The sequence below is a fragment of the Sparus aurata genome, chromosome 15 (genome assembly GCF_900880675.1).
Source record: "Sparus aurata chromosome 15, fSpaAur1.1, whole genome shotgun sequence".
Lineage (NCBI taxonomy): Eukaryota > Metazoa > Chordata > Actinopteri > Spariformes > Sparidae > Sparus > Sparus aurata.
In genome coordinates this window covers 2,514,869-2,536,368 of record NC_044201.1, presented here as the reverse complement: position 1 = coordinate 2,536,368, position 21,500 = coordinate 2,514,869, and the positions used below count along the sequence as shown (strand labels likewise).

General features: G+C 40.4%; 1 protein-coding gene across 1 annotated transcript in view; it reads right to left on the bottom strand.

The window, feature by feature from the left end:
• Nucleotides 1-21,500, bottom strand: part of slc18a2 (solute carrier family 18 member 2) — a 131,231-nt gene that overhangs the window by 78,762 nt on the left and 30,969 nt on the right. The window contains exon 3 of the mRNA XM_030441746.1: nucleotides 19,593-19,929. Coding sequence (XP_030297606.1) covers nucleotides 19,593-19,929 — 337 coding nt within the window. The remainder of the gene's footprint in view (nucleotides 1-19,592; nucleotides 19,930-21,500) is intronic.

Genomic DNA, 21,500 nt, shown 5'->3' with positions numbered 1-21,500 from the left:
GACAGCTGTGGGTGAGTGAACAGAATGTTTCTTTAGACCAGTAAGTAACATCCAACACTGTCTGTTTACCGAAACATATCTAAGTCAAGTGAGCTATAATGTAAGTGTAACAGTATACACAAACACTACATATGAAGATCAATAGATAGCAGTCTTATTTTGACCAGCTGTAATTTTTGCTCTGCATACATTTTTGAGGGCATTACAAGGTGGCTGAAGATCAGGAGTACTGACATCATCTTACTAATCATATCTTACATGTACAGAGGGCTTTACAGAAAACATTCAAAACACTACAGAGATCACACTGTATCTATCTGAGCCTGATCACATCATTGTTCACTCTGTATATATCTGAGCCTGATCACATCACTGTTCACTCTGTATATATCTGAGCCTGATCACATCACTGTTCACTCTGTATATATCTGAGCCTGATCACATCACTGTTCACTCTGTATCTATCTGAGCCTGATCACATCATTGTTCACTCTGTATATATCTGAGCCTGATCACATCACTGTTCACTCTGTATATATCTGAGCCTGATCACATCACTGTTCACTCTGTATATATCTGAGCCTGATCACATCACTGTTCACTCTGTATATATCTGAGCCTGATCACATCACTGTTCACTCTGTATATATCTGAGCCTGATCACATCATTGTTCACTCTGTATATATCTGAGCCTGATCACATCATTGTTCACTCTGTATATCTGAGCCTGATCACATCACTGTTCACTCTGTATATATCTGAGCCTGATCACATCATTGTTCACTCTGTATATATCTGAGCCTGATCACATCATTGTTCACTCTGTATATATCTGAGCCTGATCACATCACTGTTCACTCTGTATATATCTGAGCCTGATCACATCACTGTTCACTCTGTATCTATCTGAGCCTGATCACATCATTGTTCACTCTGTATATATCTGAGCCTGATCACATCACTGTTCACTCTGTATATATCTGAGCCTGATCACATCATTGTTCACTCTGTATATATCTGAGCCTGATCACATCATTGTTCACTCTGTATATATCTGAGCCTGATCACATCACTGTTCACTCTGTATATATCTGAGCCTGATCACATCATTGTTCACACTGTATATATCTGAGCCTGATCACATCACTGTTCACTCTGTATCTATCTGAGCCTGATCACATCATTGTTCACTCTGTATATATCTGAGCCTGATCACATCACTGTTCACTCTGTATATATCTGAGCCTGATCACATCACTGTTCACTCTGTATCTATCTGAGCCTGATCACATCATTGTTCACTCTGTATATATCTGAGCCTGATCACATCACTGTTCACACTGTATATATCTGAGCCTGATCACATCACTGTTCACTCTGTATATATCTGAGCCTGATCACATCACTGTTCACTCTGTATCTATCTGAGCCTGATCACATCATTGTTCACTCTGTATATATCTGAGCCTGATCACATCACTGTTCACTCTGTATATATCTGAGCCTGATCACATCACTGTTCACTCTGTATATATCTGAGCCTGATCACATCACTGTTCACTCTGTATATATCTGAGCCTGATCACATCACTGTTCACTCTGTATATATCTGAGCCTGATCACATCACTGTTCACTCTGTATATATCTGAGCCTGATCACATCACTGTTCACTCTGTATATATCTGAGCCTGATCACATCACTGTTCACTCTGTATATATCTGAGCCTGATCACATCATTGTTCACTCTGTATATATCTGAGCCTGATCACATCACTGTTCACTCTGTATATATCTGAGCCTGATCACATCACTGTTCACTCTGTATATATCTGAGCCTGATCACATCACTGTTCACTCTGTATATATCTGAGCCTGATCACATCACTGTTCACTCTGTATATATCTGAGCCTGATCACATCATTGTTCACTCTGTCTATATCTGAGCCTGATCACATCACTGTTCACTCTGTATATATCTGAGCCTGATCACATCATTGTTCACTCTGTATATATCTGAGCCTGATCACATCACTGTCACTCTGTATATCTGAGCCTGATCACATCATTGTTCACTCTGTATATATCTGAGCCTGATCACATCACTGTTTCACTCTGTATATATCTGAGCTGATCACATCATGTTCACTCTGTATTATCTGAGCCTGATCACATCACTGTTCACTCTGTATATATCTGAGCCTGATCACATCACTGTTCACTCTGTATATATCTGAGCCTGATCACATCACTGTTCACTCTGTATATATCTGAGCCTGATCACATCACTGTTCACTCTGTCTATATCTGAGCCTGATCACATCATTGTTCACTCTGTATATATCTGAGCCTGATCACATCACTGTTCACTCTGTATATATCTGAGCCTGATCACATCACTGTTCACTCTGTATATATCTGAGCCTGATCACATCATTGTTCACACTGTATATATCTGAGCCTGATCACATCACTGTTCACTCTGTATATATCTGAGCCTGATCACATCACTGTTCACTCTGTATATATCTGAGCCTGATCACATCACTGTTCACTCTGTATATATCTGAGCCTGATCACATCACTGTTCACTCTGTATATATCTGAGCCTGATCACATCATTGTTCACTCTGTATGTATCTGAGCCTGATCACATCATTGTTCACTCTGTATGTATCTGAGCCTGATCACATCATTGTTCACTCTGTATATATCTGAGCCTGATCACATCATTGTTCACTCTGTATGTATCTGAGCCTGATCACATCATTGTTCACTCTGTATATATCTGAGCCTGATCACATCATTGTTCACTCTGTATGTATCTGAGCCTGATCACATCATTGTTCACACTGTATATATCTGAGCCTGATCACATCACTGTTCACTCTGTATATATCTGAGCCTGATCACATCACTGTTCACTCTGTATATATCTGAGCCTGATCACATCACTGTTCACTCTGTATATATCTGAGCCTGATCACATCACTGTTCACTCTGTATATATCTGAGCCTGATCACATCACTGTTCACTCTGTATATATCTGAGCCTGATCACATCACTGTTCACTCTGTATATATCTGAGCCTGATCACATCACTGTTCACTCTGTATCTATCTGAGCCTGATCACATCACTGTTCACTCTGTATCTATCTGAGCCTGATCACATCACTGTTCACTCTGTATATATCTGAGCCTGATCACATCACTGTTCACTCTGTATATATCTGAGCCTGATCACATCACTGTTCACTCTGTATCTATCTGAGCCTGATCACATCACTGTTCACTCTGTATCTATCTGAGCCTGATCACATCACTGTTCACTCTGTATATATCTGAGCCTGATCACATCACTGTTCACTCTGTATATATCTGAGCCTGATCACATCACTGTTCACTCTGTATCTATCTGAGCCTGATCACATCACTGTTCACTCTGTATATATCTGAGCCTGATCACATCACTGTTCACTCTGTATATATCTGAGCCTGATCACATCACTGTTCACTCTGTATATATCTGAGCCTGATCACATCACTGTTCACTCTGTATATATCTGAGCCTGATCACATCACTGTTCACTCTGTATATATCTGAGCCTGATCACATCACTGTTCACTCTGTATCTATCTGAGCCTGATCACATCATTGTTCACTCTGTATATATCTGAGCCTGATCACATCACTGTTCACTCTGTATATATCTGAGCCTGATCACATCACTGTTCACTCTGTCTATATCTGAGCCTGATCACATCACTGTTCACTCTGTCTATATCTGAGCCTGATCACATCATTGTTCACTCTGTATATATCTGAGCCTGATCACATCACTGTTCACTCTGTATATATCTGAGCCTGATCACATCATTGTTCACTCTGTATATATCTGAGCCTGATCACATCATTGTTCACTCTGTATATATCTGAGCCTGATCACATCACTGTTCACTCTGTATATATCTGAGCCTGATCACATCATTGTTCACTCTGTATATATCTGAGCCTGATCACATCATTGTTCACTCTGTATATATCTGAGCCTGATCACATCACTGTTCACTCTGTATATATCTGAGCCTGATCACATCACTGTTCACTCTGTATCTATCTGAGCCTGATCACATCATTGTTCACTCTGTATATATCTGAGCCTGATCACATCACTGTTCACTTCTGTATATATCTGAGCCTGATCACATCATTGTTCACTCTGTATATATCTGAGCCTGATCACATCATTGTTCACTCTGTATATATCTGAGCCTGATCACATCACTGTTCACTCTGTATATATCTGAGCCTGATCACATCATTGTTCACACTGTATATATCTGAGCCTGATCACATCACTGTTCACTCTGTATCTATCTGAGCCTGATCACATCATTGTTCACTCTGTATATATCTGAGCCTGATCACATCACTGTTCACTCTGTATATATCTGAGCCTGATCACATCACTGTTCACTCTGTATCTATCTGAGCCTGATCACATCATTGTTCACTCTGTATATATCTGAGCCTGATCACATCACTGTTCACACTGTATATATCTGAGCCTGATCACATCACTGTTCACTCTGTATATATCTGAGCCTGATCACATCACTGTTCACTCTGTATCTATCTGAGCCTGATCACATCATTGTTCACTCTGTATATATCTGAGCCTGATCACATCACTGTTCACTCTGTATATATCTGAGCCTGATCACATCACTGTTCACTCTGTATATATCTGAGCCTGATCACATCACTGTTCACTCTGTATATATCTGAGCCTGATCACATCACTGTTCACTCTGTATATATCTGAGCCTGATCACATCACTGTTCACTCTGTATATATCTGAGCCTGATCACATCACTGTTCACTCTGTATATATCTGAGCCTGATCACATCATTGTTCACTCTGTATATATCTGAGCCTGATCACATCACTGTTCACTCTGTATATATCTGAGCCTGATCACATCACTGTTCACTCTGTATATATCTGAGCCTGATCACATCACTGTTCACTCTGTATATATCTGAGCCTGATCACATCATTGTTCACTCTGTATATATCTGAGCCTGATCACATCACTGTTCACTCTGTCTATATCTGAGCCTGATCACATCATTGTTCACTCTGTATATATCTGAGCCTGATCACATCACTGTTCACTCTGTATATATCTGAGCCTGATCACATCATTGTTCACACTGTATATATCTGAGCCTGATCACATCACTGTTCACTCTGTATATATCTGAGCCTGATCACATCATTGTTCACTCTGTATATATCTGAGCCTGATCACATCACTGTTCACTCTGTATATATCTGAGCCTGATCACATCACTGTTCACTCTGTATATATCTGAGCCTGATCACATCACTGTTCACTCTGTATATATCTGAGCCTGATCACATCACTGTTCACTCTGTATATATCTGAGCCTGATCACATCACTGTTCACTCTGTCTATATCTGAGCCTGATCACATCATTGTTCACTCTGTATATATCTGAGCCTGATCACATCACTGTTCACTCTGTATATATCTGAGCCTGATCACATCACTGTTCACTCTGTATATATCTGAGCCTGATCACATCATTGTTCACACTGTATATATCTGAGCCTGATCACATCACTGTTCACTCTGTATATATCTGAGCCTGATCACATCACTGTTCACTCTGTATATATCTGAGCCTGATCACATCACTGTTCACTCTGTATATATCTGAGCCTGATCACATCACTGTTCACTCTGTATATATCTGAGCCTGATCACATCATTGTTCACTCTGTATGTATCTGAGCCTGATCACATCATTGTTCACTCTGTATGTATCTGAGCCTGATCACATCATTGTTCACTCTGTATATATCTGAGCCTGATCACATCATTGTTCACTCTGTATGTATCTGAGCCTGATCACATCATTGTTCACTCTGTATATATCTGAGCCTGATCACATCATTGTTCACTCTGTATGTATCTGAGCCTGATCACATCATTGTTCACACTGTATATATCTGAGCCTGATCACATCACTGTTCACTCTGTATATATCTGAGCCTGATCACATCACTGTTCACTCTGTATATATCTGAGCCTGATCACATCACTGTTCACTCTGTATATATCTGAGCCTGATCACATCACTGTTCACTCTGTATATATCTGAGCCTGATCACATCACTGTTCACTCTGTATATATCTGAGCCTGATCACATCACTGTTCACTCTGTATATATCTGAGCCTGATCACATCACTGTTCACTCTGTATCTATCTGAGCCTGATCACATCACTGTTCACTCTGTATCTATCTGAGCCTGATCACATCACTGTTCACTCTGTATATATCTGAGCCTGATCACATCACTGTTCACTCTGTATATATCTGAGCCTGATCACATCACTGTTCACTCTGTATCTATCTGAGCCTGATCACATCACTGTTCACTCTGTATCTATCTGAGCCTGATCACATCACTGTTCACTCTGTATATATCTGAGCCTGATCACATCACTGTTCACTCTGTATATATCTGAGCCTGATCACATCACTGTTCACTCTGTATCTATCTGAGCCTGATCACATCACTGTTCACTCTGTATATATCTGAGCCTGATCACATCACTGTTCACTCTGTATATATCTGAGCCTGATCACATCACTGTTCACTCTGTATATATCTGAGCCTGATCACATCACTGTTCACTCTGTATATATCTGAGCCTGATCACATCACTGTTCACTCTGTATATATCTGAGCCTGATCACATCACTGTTCACTCTGTATCTATCTGAGCCTGATCACATCATTGTTCACTCTGTATATATCTGAGCCTGATCACATCACTGTTCACTCTGTATATATCTGAGCCTGATCACATCACTGTTCACTCTGTCTATATCTGAGCCTGATCACATCACTGTTCACTCTGTCTATATCTGAGCCTGATCACATCATTGTTCACTCTGTATATATCTGAGCCTGATCACATCACTGTTCACTCTGTATATATCTGAGCCTGATCACATCATTGTTCACTCTGTATATATCTGAGCCTGATCACATCATTGTTCACTCTGTATGTATCTGAGCCTGATCACATCATTAATCACTCTGTATATATCTGAGCCTGATCACATCACTGTTCACTCTGTATATATCTGAGCCTGATCACATCATTGTTCACTGTGTATGTATCTGAGCCTGATCACATCATTGTTCACTGTGTATGTATCTGAGCCTGATCACATCATTAATCACTCTGTATGTATATATCTGAGCCTGATCACATCATTAATCACTCTGTATCTATCTGAGCCTGATCACATCATTGTTCACTCTGTATATATCTGAGCCTGATCACATCACTGTTCACTCTGTATATATCTGAGCCTGATCACATCATTGTTCACTCTGTATATATCTGAGCCTGATCACATCATTGTTCACTCTGTATATATCTGAGCCTGATCACATCATTGTTCACTCTGTATATATCTGAGCCTGATCACATCACTGTTCACTCTGTATATATCTGAGCCTGATCACATCACTGTTCACTCTGTATATATCTGAGCCTGATCACATCATTGTTCACTCTGTATATATCTGAGCCTGATCACATCACTGTTCACTCTGTATATATCTGAGCCTGATCACATCACTGTTCACTCTGTATATATCTGAGCCTGATCACATCACTGTTCACTCTGTATATATCTGAGCCTGATCACATCATTGTTCACTCTGTATATATCTGAGCCTGATCACATCACTGTTCACTCTGTATATATCTGAGCCTGATCACATCACTGTTCACTCTGTATATATCTGAGCCTGATCACATCATTGTTCACACTGTATATATCTGAGCCTGATCACATCATTAATCACTCTGTATGTATATATCTGAGCCTGATCACATCATTGTTCACTCTGTATATATCTGAGCCTGATCACATCACTGTTCACTCTGTATATATCTGAGCCTGATCACATCACTGTTCACTCTGTATATATCTGAGCCTGATCACATCATTGTTCACTCTGTATAATAGATGCAGTCCTAACATTCTCTGACCTGACACATCTTTTTCTTTTAGGACCAGAATTCCACTCCAGCCACCCCAGTGATGAAATGCAACCCTTTATCCTCATCAGCAACTGGTCTCATTAATAAGGTCCCCCAAAGGATGTTTGCTCTATACCAGAGGAGGCTCGTCCATAGAGGCAGAGGAGGTTGGTCCTCCTCTATTTTTGGGAGGCAAGAGGAAGATCCATTTTTTTTAAAGAAAGAGTAACTGGTTGAAATAAATCATTACCAAATCTCAATATCATTTATAAAATATTATACATATTATATCATTAAAAAAGTTTCTTCTTTGGAAGAAAATCCACCTAAAACGGTTGAACAGCGACAGCTGCAGACGGAGGAGACAGAGCAGTCTGTGAGAGGAGCAGGGAGCAGGAAGGTGGAGGCTAGAGGAGGACGGAGGGCTTCTGTCCTCCGTGGGAGGGATCTCCTTCCATTCACTCAATGCATTCAGGATTTTTTCATGCTGATCTATGATTGGCTAATACACGTAAAATGACGCGCTAAGGGAGGACGTCCTCCCTTACCCATCAGCAACCAGAATACAAGATTGACAGCAGGTTGGTCCAATAACAGTTCCCAAATTTCATTCTCACATTTATACAACCGTAAACAAAAAATACTTCTATGTACCGTATTGACCCGAATATAGTACGAGTTTTTTTTTTTTTTTTTTCTCGATTAAAATTATGTGAAAAAGTGGGGTCGTCTTATAATCGGGGTCTAACCGTTGACACATGTTGATAGTTGTCTGGGTCGCTACGCGACCGCAACGGCAGAGGGCGCCAGCTTATTGTAGAGACGTCACTGACACTGTGGCTGCGGTTGTCTGTCAATCACAGCGAAGAAGAAGTGACAGGAGATGAAAAATGGACAGACGGGGTGATTTTACGGAGCAAAGTGGATCAAGTGTGGCAAGTTAACAGACATCTGAGGCGGAGCTATGATGCTGATTTTAAGATAATGAGATCAATGCAGCGGAGGTGCCAAACAACTGTCAGCCAGCCAAGAACTATGGAATTACGGAGTGTAACGTCCGAAGATGGCGGGTCCAAAAAGATCGTCTGAAAACGCTAACAGTAAGAGAAAAGCTTATCGTGGTCCTCTAAGCGGCCGCTTCCAAGAGACTGACAGGAAGGTGTGTGAGTTTGTTACTGAGAAACAAATTTTGGATATCAGAGTCTTTTTCTGAAGATTAGTCTTGAAAAGAGGGTCGTCTTATTATCAGGGTCGTCCTATATTCGGGTCAATATGGTATTTTACAGCTTTCACTGCCCGCCATGCTCGGACAAGAAATATGGAGTTTTCAGCGATATTGGAATCGGTTTCAACGGAAATATAAGCACATTTCTGATAGAAAAAAAACTGTTGGGAGAAATCAGAGCGAAGCAGTCAGAAAAATAATTCATAGTTTTCGTTTCTTTCGTCCTGCTGGAGGACATAACGTTAGCGGCACGACCGGGCGATTGTGATGAGTGATGTGTGTGATGTCCTGTGCTGTCCTGAAGTATGTACGTTGATTGCTGTGGTAGCACAGTGAGTAGAGCAGGTGACTGGGGATCAAATTCCGGAAGGGGTATACAGTGGTATTTTTTTTGTCTTGTATATTAGCCATTTAATAAAATGTTTTTTAAAGAATTCTTATAAGTCATTGTTTTATTGCTTAGTTTTCATTAAATATAAGAAAGTAGGGATAAGTAGTTGACTTGTATAAAATAACATGACACCGTGGACTGGTTTTCCTCCTGTCCTCCTCAATTTTTTCAGTCACCAGCCGCCACTGCTCTATACATTACATAAGCTGACATCTTTGACCATCATCCTATGACATATATTCTTTATACTGTGAACTTTAGCACATCTGGTGATAAAAAGGCTTTGTCAGACTAAAACATACATATATACTATAATATGTTATATATTTTTTTATTCTATATTTATGTTCTTGACTGTTTCAGTAATTTGCCTTTATTTATAATACTGTAAATTACCAAATAATAGCCGTGTTTCAATTAACCGCAGGGTCCCCTTCAAACACCGGGTGCGGGTGTATATTTTGATAAATAACCGCCAGTTCCAAATAAATGCTGAGTCTAGTTTATTTTTTAAAAAATCAAAGAAGAAGACGTGACCACTGGCACTGCACATTTTTCTTCTTTCGCCTTTTTCATGTATTGTGCTTGCTTTCTGTCAGTCAATATCACATTGCTTCCCGTATCTGTGCCCTCTATCCCCCGCACTTTTTACAGCCATTACAACCATTTAATTCATTTCTAACACGTGGAAATGTGTTTTTCCGAGCCGCCTTTAAACGCACCATGAGCAGGCAGAACCAGGCGGCAAATACCGCTGTCGTGTTGTGATTTGAATCACACAGATGTCGATTCAGATCTGTTTTAACCATGTTCAGCAAACCAGCCAAGAGGCAAAAAACTTTACTCAGTTTTTTCCCAACAAACTGTGTAAGCTGAGTAATGCTGTTGCATGTAGATATGTTTAGCTTAATGTTGACTAATTAATAGATGTCGATATATCAAGTTAAGCTAGTTAACAATTGTTAACTGTTACCTATGTTAAAGGTGGTGGTAGTAACTAGTTACATTTACTCTGTTACATTTACTTGAGTAACTTTTGGATAGATTGCACTCTATCCAATTTGTTTTGCTGCAAAATGCATTTTACTTTTACTTTAGCCATATTATTCTAAAGTAACAATACTCTCACTTGAGTAACATTACAATTTTTGGCTACTCTAACGCAGAAAATAATATATGTAAGAATATAAATGTATTTGTGTTCCTTTGACTATGCTATTTTTGTAAAGATTTAATTTAGTTTTGTGTTAGTTAAAGTTTAAAAAACTTGAATTTGCTGATTATTATTTTGATTGAATGATTACATTAATGTTCTTATTTGATGAATAAATCAGACATTAGGCTACTCAAAAGTTACTCAGTGCTTGAGTAGTTTTTTCATCAAATACTTTTTTAGTCTTACTCAAGTAATTATTTGAATGACTACTTTTTACCTCTACATAAGTAATATTGTTCTAAAGTAACAATACTCTTACTTGACTACAATTTTTGGCTACTCTACCACCTCGGAATAAACACACTCCTCATTAATTTCTGCACAGAACTTGTGCTCACTATTGTTCTGCACATATTTTTTTAATCTTCATACAATAGAAAGAGCATGGTCAGGGAGGAGAAAGTGGTCCAGAGACTAGCAGCAGCAGAAATGAACATGGAGGGTCTTCACAGCAGTTGAGGAGAAATTATCTGGCTACTTACCCTGTAGATGCTCGAGGGTCATTCTGTGTCAACTCAGCCAGAGTTTGGCAGCTTTAGAATTTGATAGTATATAATTTTAAAGAACTAAAGTTGGTTCCCGGTGCTGTGCTGTTTGTGGTTATGTGGTTCTTTAGCCACTAAGGAGAGGTGCAATTGAATGCGAGAGGATGATAAATCACTCAATAGCCCTCTGAACAATTTGTCCCCCTCACTTCTGAAATGATGGCTACGCCCCGGCATTGATGATAACCATGGCTCTGGTGCAGCAAAAAAAATAAAAAGAACAACTCGAAATTCAAACTTTCTGTTCTAAAATATGCAGAGGGAAACCTGGGAGAAGCAGCCGCTAGATGTTTCTCTGTCGACCCCAAGAGAGTGACAGATTGGCGAAAAAATTAAAACTGAGCTTCAGCGTCTGTCCAGGGAGGACAGCAAAAGGGCCAGGCTGCCTGGTGGAGGGAGGAAGAAGGCCAGCGAGGAGCTTGAGATAAACATGCAGGAAAGAAAGACACACAACATGAGTTATCAGCAAACGGGCACGCCAAGAGAGAGTGTCCCGCAAAATGATCAGGGCGATGGCGAAACAAATGTACGCCACTGTGAGTGACAGCAGAGATGAGGAGATTGCCGCGATTGCTGGTTGGCTTAATCGTTTCCTCCGCCGCACCAACTTCACTTGCAGAAGACGCACAACTATTGCCCAGAAGGATGCAAGAGAATTCACTGAGAAGCTGGTGAGATTTGTGACATTTTCATCCCGGATGATTGAAATAAGAAGATATCGGACAGAGACATCACAGCAATGGATGAAACGGCGATGGAGACATGTAATTTGAGTTAATTACCATATTTTCCCAGTTTTGCTGAGCAAGATTTTTATGAGGTGGAAATTAAACGTCTGTCCAGTGGCGTGCACAGACTTTTTGAAGGGCAGGGGCAAGAAGAAAAAAAAAGGCACATACAGCGCATTCTTGCCACTGAAGAGGGCACTAAATTCTCCCCTGGGGGGTCTGGGGGTCCTCCCCCAGAACATTTTCAATTAAGTAGATGCCATTTCCTGTATTCTAGTGCATTTTAACACCATATTTGGAACCAGATACTTCAAACTGGTTCTGTGAGATATAGTTCTGGCTCAATATAGATCAAAAAGGGGCCCAACATAAAAGTCACTGCAACAGTAATGTTTCATAGTATTTCTTGGTCTTAATAGTCTTCTGAAGTTAAGTGCGTTTTCTTCACCCAATAGGGCTCTGTGATAAAAACACAGGGAACAATACACATTTGGACATACAGTGGCTTACAAAAGTATTCACCCCCTTGAACTTTTTCCACATTTTGTCATGTTACAACCACAAATGTAAATGTATTTTAATGTGGTTTTATGTGATAGACCAACACAAAGTGGTGCATAATTGTGAAGTAGAAGGAAAATGATACATGGTTTTTAAACATTTTTACAAATAAAAAACAGAAAAGTGTGGTGTGCAAAAGTATTCACCCGCCTGAGTCAATACTTTGTAGAACCACCTTTCCCTGCAATGACAGCTGCAAGTCTTTCGTGGTAAGTCTCTACCAGCGATGCACATATAGAGACTGAACTATTTGCCCATTCCTTCTTGCAAAATAGCTCAAGCGTAGTCTGATTGGATGGAGAGTGTCTGTGAACAGCAATTTTCAAGTCTTGCCAAAGATTCTCACTTGGATTTAGGCTGGACTTTGATTGGGCCGTTCTAACATATGAATATTCTTTGATCTAAACCTTTCCATTGTAGCTCTGGCTGTATGTTTAGGCTTGTTGTCCTGCTGGAAGGTGAACCTCCGCCCCAGTCTCAAGTCTTTTGCAGACTCTAACAGGTTTTCTTCCAAGATTGTCCTGTATTTGGCTCCATCCATCTTCCCATCCCATGGACTGAACAGTGCTCTGTGAGATGTTCAAAGCTTGTGATATTTTTTCATATCCTAACCATGCTTTAAACTTCTCCACAACTTTATCCCTGACCTGTCAGATGTGTTCCTTGGGCTTCATGATGCTGTTTGTTCAACAATGTTCTCTAACAAACCTCTGAGGCCTTCACAGATCAGCTGTATTTACACTGAGTTTAGATTACACACAGGTGGACTCCATTTACTAATTAGGTGACTTCTGAAGGCAATTGGTTGCACTGGATTTTATTTAAGTGTATCAGAGTAAAGTGGGGTGAATACTTTTGCACATCACACTTTTCTATTTTTAGAAATGTTTGATAACCTTTTATCATTTTCCTTCCACTTCACAATTATGCACCACTTTGTGTTGGTCTATCACATGAAATCCCATTAAAATACAATTACGTTTGTGGTTGTAACGTGACAAAATGTGGAAAAGTTCAAGGGGGGTGAATACTTTTGAAAGCCACTGTATATGTTTCCAACTGAGCTGTGCACTTAAAAAGGCATTTTAAAGAAAAGCATTTTTAAAAATTAAAATAGAATAAAAAAATCCCAAATGTTTAGCCTGGCGGGGGGTCAACCTTAAACCTGGCGGAAACCCTGATATGCAATGCTAACCCCACTTTTAATTTTACTGGCTAGCTTTAAAAAGCTATTCCCGCAAGACTTAGCTAGGCTAACTCCTCAGCCTAGGCTTAAACATGTGATCTCTACCTAATAATAGCACTTCCAGGCTACATACACTAGTATTTAGTAATGCAAAATTGGTAACTTAATAAACAGCTTGCTATATTAGCTACCTACCTCACACAGCAGTAGGATGCCGGGTTGCACCTCAGTCACTATTAAGTCCCCACTGACATGTGACCATTTGAGAGTGTGTCTAAAATTGAATACTTAAATGGATGGAATGGACTTATTTTAACAACGGGAATGTGTTCTTAAAATTTAAGTTACCATCTATCAAGCTGCTATCAATTTATTCCATCATTTACTAAATACAATGAATCTAACTGACCTAGCCTAAATTGTAAATTGATAATAAAATCTAGAAAGTTTATTAGCCCATCAGCCGTTTGCAAAAAAGAAATTAATTAATTAATTTAAAAAAACAGAAAATATGGGCTAATGGCCAAACAAAGTGTATTGAACATAAACAGGGTTTAACTTGTTGAGACCATAAAATGACTCTGGGAAAGCTTGCATGCCTTAATTGGAATCAATATTCTCCATCCAATGGCAGCAGTTTAGAGTGTTTTTCCACCCAAGAGAGCACTTGTGTTTTACCAACAATGAGGGCACTTAAGCACGCATTTATACCACCCAAGACTAGAGGGCAGGTTATCATGTTTTGCCAACCGGGAGTGTGCTTAAACTTGTTTTAACCACCCAAGAGAGCAATTAAGTGTTTTATTTTCACCTAAGAGGGCAATTTAGTGTGTTTTGCCAATGAGGAGGGCACTTAAAGATGCCCTTTTGCCACTCAAGTGCACAGTTTATCATGTTTTAACCAGCCAAGAGGGCAGTTTAGCGTTTGTTCCACCCAAGAGGGCAGTTTAGTGTGTTTTGCCAACCAGGAGGGCACTTTAGCACGCGTTTTTGCCTCCCAAGAGCGCACTTTAGCATGCGTTTTTGCCACCCAAGAGGGCACATTAGCACGTGTTTTTGCCACCCAAGAGGGCACATTAGCACGCGTTTTTGCCACCCAAGAGGGCAGTTGTATTTTGCCAACCAGGTGGGCACTTTAGCACGCGTTTTTGCCTCCCAAGAGGGCACTTTAGCGCACATTTTTGCCACCCAAGAGGGCAGTTTATCATGTTTTAACCAGCCAAGGGGGCAGTTTAGTGTGTTTTTTCCACCCAAGAGGGCAGTTTAGCACACGTTTTGGCTCCCAAGAGGGCACTTTAGCGCAATAGAAATATCATCATATATATATATATATTTTTGCTGTTATATTTACATTCATGAAAGTGAAAAAAACATGTGTCTTTAGAGCCATTTAGACATTGCTGCAGAATTTTTCAATATGATCACTGCATTATTTGGATTTCTTCATAAAAAGCCTTTTTAAATACATAGGCTTACAGACTCTAAAGGACATAGCACCCACTAGCTTCAGCACTGTAGTAATTGCTGGTTGCTAGTAGGGATGCGCATCGTTAACCGGTTTCGTTTGGGAACCGGTTCTGAGTCAAATGATTCTTTGGAATCGCTATCAAAAACCCTTTACGATTCTGCTATCGATTTTTCCCGGGCTGCGCCGCCACTGTAAACAAACGTACCCTACTCGCAAATTTGCGATGATGTCACACAAAAACACACACAAGCTGCTGCAGAGCAGAGGTGAGCTGAGCAGCTACATGCGATGCACTGTGGAGAAATGTCGCCCCGGCAAAAACGATCCAAAGTCTGGCTGCATTTCACAAAGAAGGACGACACCTCGTGGATCGTCACCTGTAATACCTGTAAGAGGGATCTGCGCGCCAAACGCAGTAATACAACTAATATGTCCAAGCATTTGGCCACACAACACGGCCGTGTATTTGATGCACTTAGCAGCACCAGTGCTAGCACTAGCACAGCAGGTAAAATTAAACAACTGGCTAACGTCGTGTGATAATGATAAAAATGAGGTTAATTTAATCAGCCCTGCCCGTTCCTTGTTTGTTGTTCCTCTTGTTCCTCTATGAGATTATCCTTAGCCAATAGCCACTTGACTTGTGGACTCATTTTACTCATTTGAGTATTGTTTATTTGTTTATTGAGGACTCATTTGAGTATTGTTTATTCTCAGCAGTGAATAATTAAGATTTATATTAATAAACCAGGTTGTATTCTTTTCTGTACTCATTTGATACTTGTTTTTCAGCCTATTTGGGAATCGATAAGAGAATCAATAAAAAACTGGATCGATAAACAGGAATCGATAAAGCATCGGAATTGCTAAATCCTTATCAATATACATCCCTAGTTGCTAGTCTTATAATCAGGTGACAGGTGATTCTGAATGTCAAGTCGGGTTTGTAGAATGTAAAGTTTAGAAAGACTACCTGTATTCCAGGACATATGTTAGTAGGAACTGAAAGGGAAACTTGTAAAATGCATCAATACGCATATGCATTTAACAGAAGGCTGTAAGCAAAAGCATCTGACTGGCTCAACATTATAGCGGCCCACCAAGATTTGTCCCAGCATGCCAGATGGCCAGTCCACCACTGCACCTGTTAAACTATCAGGACACCCTCTGACACCGAATGCTCTTTGGACCGGAGGAAATTTCTTTGAGGAAAATGTAGATCTATTTTCGTCCTCTGCTTCCATTCTGGGATACAGGCATAATCATAGCACAGTGACAGCGCCAAGATAAAGACAACTGCGGTCATTGCATGCGGTCAACTGTGAAGATGTGGAACGATTATATTGCGTTTTTGCCCACATTGAACATTTTAAGTGGTGCCGGCCTGGAAATCCGCAGTGGCGTCCACCTCCGAAATTAATATGCAGGAAAAACCCTGCGAAGTGGCTCCACTAATTCAGTTGCCAACGCGTTTCATTTACTAAAACTTAATTCTCAATAAAATCCCCCCATTACTTAGCCATTCAAAAGCTTTTATTATGAAGCAGCATAACAGGAAACGTGTTTTCACCAGCAGTAACTAAAAAGTAAACAGGACTCACAAAGCAGCTGAAATTGAAAACGATGAAACAATGAAACAATGCAGATGTCTGAAAGTACAAACAGAACGAGAAAGACAAGAAGAAATTCAGAAGCTACAAAAAGACTGAGGGCTAAACAGACTGACTGGGGAGGCTGGTGTTTGTTGCAAGTTGGCTGCAGTCACGAGAATTCACCACCGCCCACTTGAAGGCAGGGCAGCCGCGGCTTGGCCCTATTCCAGAGCAGGTCCATCGGCAGTGCAGCTTTGGCTCAACTCAGTGCAGTAAAACTGGTGATGGAAAAGCAAATCAGCACGGCCCAGTTTGAATTGACGTGGTCAAAAGTGCTGGTGGAAAAATGGCACACAAATGACTGAGACCCCTCAGTATTCACTCAGTTTGGCATTGAGCACCAGTTTAAAACATCCATGGACGCTGACGATACCTGTAGGACCGGCATGCTTAACCTACTGTGGCAGAGGCATGGATACAGATCACGACGGGTCAGTAGCAGGGCATGTTATTTAGTATGGCTAAAGTGCTACAAAGGGAACACATTGGACATTTCTCTCTGTAGCATGATGTTTTAATTGTCATCACTCGGTTTGGTTTTGTGCTCCGGTTTAAAACACAAAGTAATGATATGCCTTGCATTGTGGTTGTTTGCTGTTGCTGTTTGTTCTTAATCTGTCAATGAGGACAAACAATCACTTGTAGGACCAGCATGCTGGTGGCATTACAACATAACAACTTCTCCCTTTGGCAAACTGATCAGCGGCAGATTGCAACACATCACACACACGGACCATGGAGTGACAACCCTACACCGCTGCACAAACCTGCCACACCACCAGATTTGTTCCGAATGTACCCTAACTGTAGAAACTCTATTTCTGCTTTAATTAAGGAAGTATCAAATTTCCAGCACTTGGAGATCCATTTTTTTTTTTTTTTAATGTTTTTTCGGCCTTTTGGCTTTTATTGATAGAACAGCTGAAGACGTGACCGGGTCCGCTGCAGCAAGGACAAAGCCTCTGTACATAGGATGCCTGCTCTTCCCACTGAGCGAAACGGTGCCCCGGACATACAGTTTTAAGGTACATCAATTTTAGCATGATCTGAAAGAAAAATTGCATTCATTTGTCATTTATCATAGCATAGTGTGTACTAAGATTTATGGGTATGTGTGTTCTTGATCTTAAATAGAATAGAACTGCCTAAACAGGTGACTACTAATTCACACAGCAACACAAGCCGAGTAGCATCTAGCTCCATTATAGTCAGGAGAAGGCAGACATCTTTACAGCCAAACCTCAGTAACTCACACCAAAGCAATCTAGGTGGTTAAAAAGCCGGTAAGAGTAAAACATTTGTAACTTTGATTTTGGGGTGAACTGTCCCTTTAAGGCTTAAAGACAAGTTTATTTTTAAGCCATTTTGTTGATTGACAAAAGGTCACATCCAGCAACACTCTCATATGTTAAGCTCAGTTACTCATACATAGTTCAGCTACCCATGCAAAAGAGAGACACACACTCACACACACAAACGTGACAAAAGCACATAATCAGGAATTCCGCTCGATTTGACTTAGTTGTATTACATCTGCTGTAGCAGACATTACATTACACCCTCAAAACTGCATTACACTGACATATTTACCATATACAGCATTTGATTTCCTCCAAGAACATGAAAATGGAGTCTGTTACTGATCTTCTGCTTCAATTTGTGTTGGATGTTGCCTTAGATAAGACAATAAATGTTATTCTGTATTGACGTCTGGCTGGCCTTCCAAACACAAGAGAAAATTTGAACAATAATTTTGGGCCTTGACTTACAGGAAGCCTTTGTTGCCTTAAAGGAAACTTGTCATACAGTTTTTCTGTCAGTCGGCTTTAAATGAAATTATTTACTCTATAATGTTTTTGGAGTTTTATCAAAAGCCAGATAAGACTATCTTTGCAATTACTCCCCACATGGATTGAAATGGCCTAAACACTGCACGACTGCATGGTCGTGGTATCTGTTACAACTTCCACTTTGTGAGGTAAATTACAAAACCAGAAAGCTGAAAAGTCAGGTGCTTCACATGTTGATAATTTTCCAAAATACATGATTATTTAGACTTCTTCAATTACTTTTGGAAAACAATCAAATGTTTGACTTTCATAAAAGCTCTACTCATTGCTGGCAAGGTTACATTTTCTGACAGCACTTCACTAAGATTACTTTTGTTTGAATAGTGCTTTAAAGCTAGTCAAATTAATTTGACTGATGTTCTGTGAATTTGAAGACACATTAAGGCTGTATTAATGCATTTTTGCAGAGTAAGAAACTGAAAACACACCAGCTGACATACATATGTACCTTATAATGCTGTTGTGGCAAACAAGCTAGCGAGCAATAACATATCTGGCAGATACATGTTTGCTTTCATTTGGAGTTGTCTTCACTTCACAACACTTTACGAAACAAAAGTCAAAAATTCATTCTTCATTTATTTCTGGTGTGGTCTTCAGCTAATTCCCCCAGAAACTTAAATCAGCCTCCACACAGAAACAAAAAAGACATGATAAAAATTCTACCTGTTTGTGAGTGGCCCAATGAAGGGGTTGGTAATCAGCTGTATGGTAGCTTTGGAGGCAAACAGCATTCCCACTTTGACATTCTCATTGAGCAGCTTGCTGTTGGACCGGGGGCAGTCAGACGAGTTCAGTGGCACTTCTGTAGCGGTGGGGACTATAGGGACGAGGTCAGTAGACATGGCTGTGGTGTTGGAAACCAAAGACCTCACAGTGTTGTCGTATAAGGACACGATGTTGTGGAAGGCTCCGGGAGGATTCTGCTGGGATGGAGTGTTGTTCTTCAACACCACATCTGTTGACTCATCTAGGTTGTACAGGTAGCTGGGAATGATGGGAACTGGCAGGCATAAAGAGGCAAAAAGAGAGTGATGCAGTGAAACATGATATGACCACCGACTGATTAAAGGCACGATACTATTACAGATGTCACTGTAAAATTCATCGGCAGAGAAAAGGGCAGCTCTTCAAGGGTGATTCACAAGCACTACCCTAATGACAGAACAAAAAAAAATATTCCTAACACCCAAACCCCCAACCCTAAAATTTCTGAAGCTAGGCTGAATCTTACAGAGACCTGTGTTGGTAAACTGAGACAGGTTTGGTCATTGTCAATTAATAATTACAAACAATAATTTAAAACAATCTCAAAAAAGCATTTTCACTTGTAAATATGTATACATATTTATAAAACATGTAACATTAAAGGAACATGTACAGAAATGATCACACACACAACTGTAGTTAAGTGCAAGTGACCTGCTCACCAGAGCAGTGTGTGTGTGTGTGTGTGTGTGTGTGTGTGTGTGTGTGTGTGTGTGATGGTGTTCATGCGTGGGTTAAACGGAAGGAATGACAGCGGGGAAGAGAGAAAAATAGAGAGCGAACACTGAGAGAGCAGCATGGAGGTAATAATCATGGAGAGACACAACACTCGTTTTTCTATCACCTGGAGGCCAGTGGATGATCTTGGGCTCAATCACATTCCTCCGGTCCTTGTTCCAGGTAGAAATGCAGCTTACTATGCACTTACACAGCAGCAAAACTAACACTTGAATCCACAAAGTGGAGAAGCTCACATTATCTTGTGATGAGCACAAAGAAAGGCAAACAGCAATCCCAATACTTTACAGTGTAAAGCAGCAGCCAATAGGACTCTGTGGTCAACAGAACCCACAAAATGTAGCTTTTAGTTAAATACACAGTAATACCTAGGATCTGCCCAGACACTAATGAAGCCTTTTCCTTTAATTCTGCACAGGTGGCGACTCAAATGTGATCCGTCCACCAATTTAATACAGCTTGTTTTCTCTGCGTGGATAATTGGCACTGCCACTAGCGTTTTATTAGCAGGCTGACGGTGTCTGTTATCGCTGTTTAGAGGAGGAAACAGTGGAGTCAACATAGGGCTCAGCAGCAGTCCATTTTTTCCTGAAGAAACTCTTCCCTTCTGCAGGGATGAGAGGCTGATGAGAGAGGCTGGGTTGCACAGCATCCCCTCTGGACTCAGAACATGTTTAATAAACATGAAAACTGAGGCCTCGCCCAACCTCCAGCGGAGTGCACGCCCAACCTCCAGCTGATCAGTCTGATCAAATCTGGCTGAGGCTTCTGATTGAATTCAATTTTCATCGATCCACTTGTTGCATTTTTTTTTTTAAACAGACATCTCGGTACACATGTCGGATCCTATGAATTTGCTGGGAAACATGAACTGGATGACACCCATGCTGAGTGTGACTTCTACCTCACAACAATTACTGATTATGTTTTGCCTGAAGCTAAAGTCTGCAGCCATAAATAAGAACTGTTACAGGAGCCCAGCTAATCAGCCAAGGTCTGAGGAGGGGCTGTCATCCTTGCTGTCTAACTCTGAGAGAGGTGTGTGCAGCAGAGTCAATAGAGGCCTTA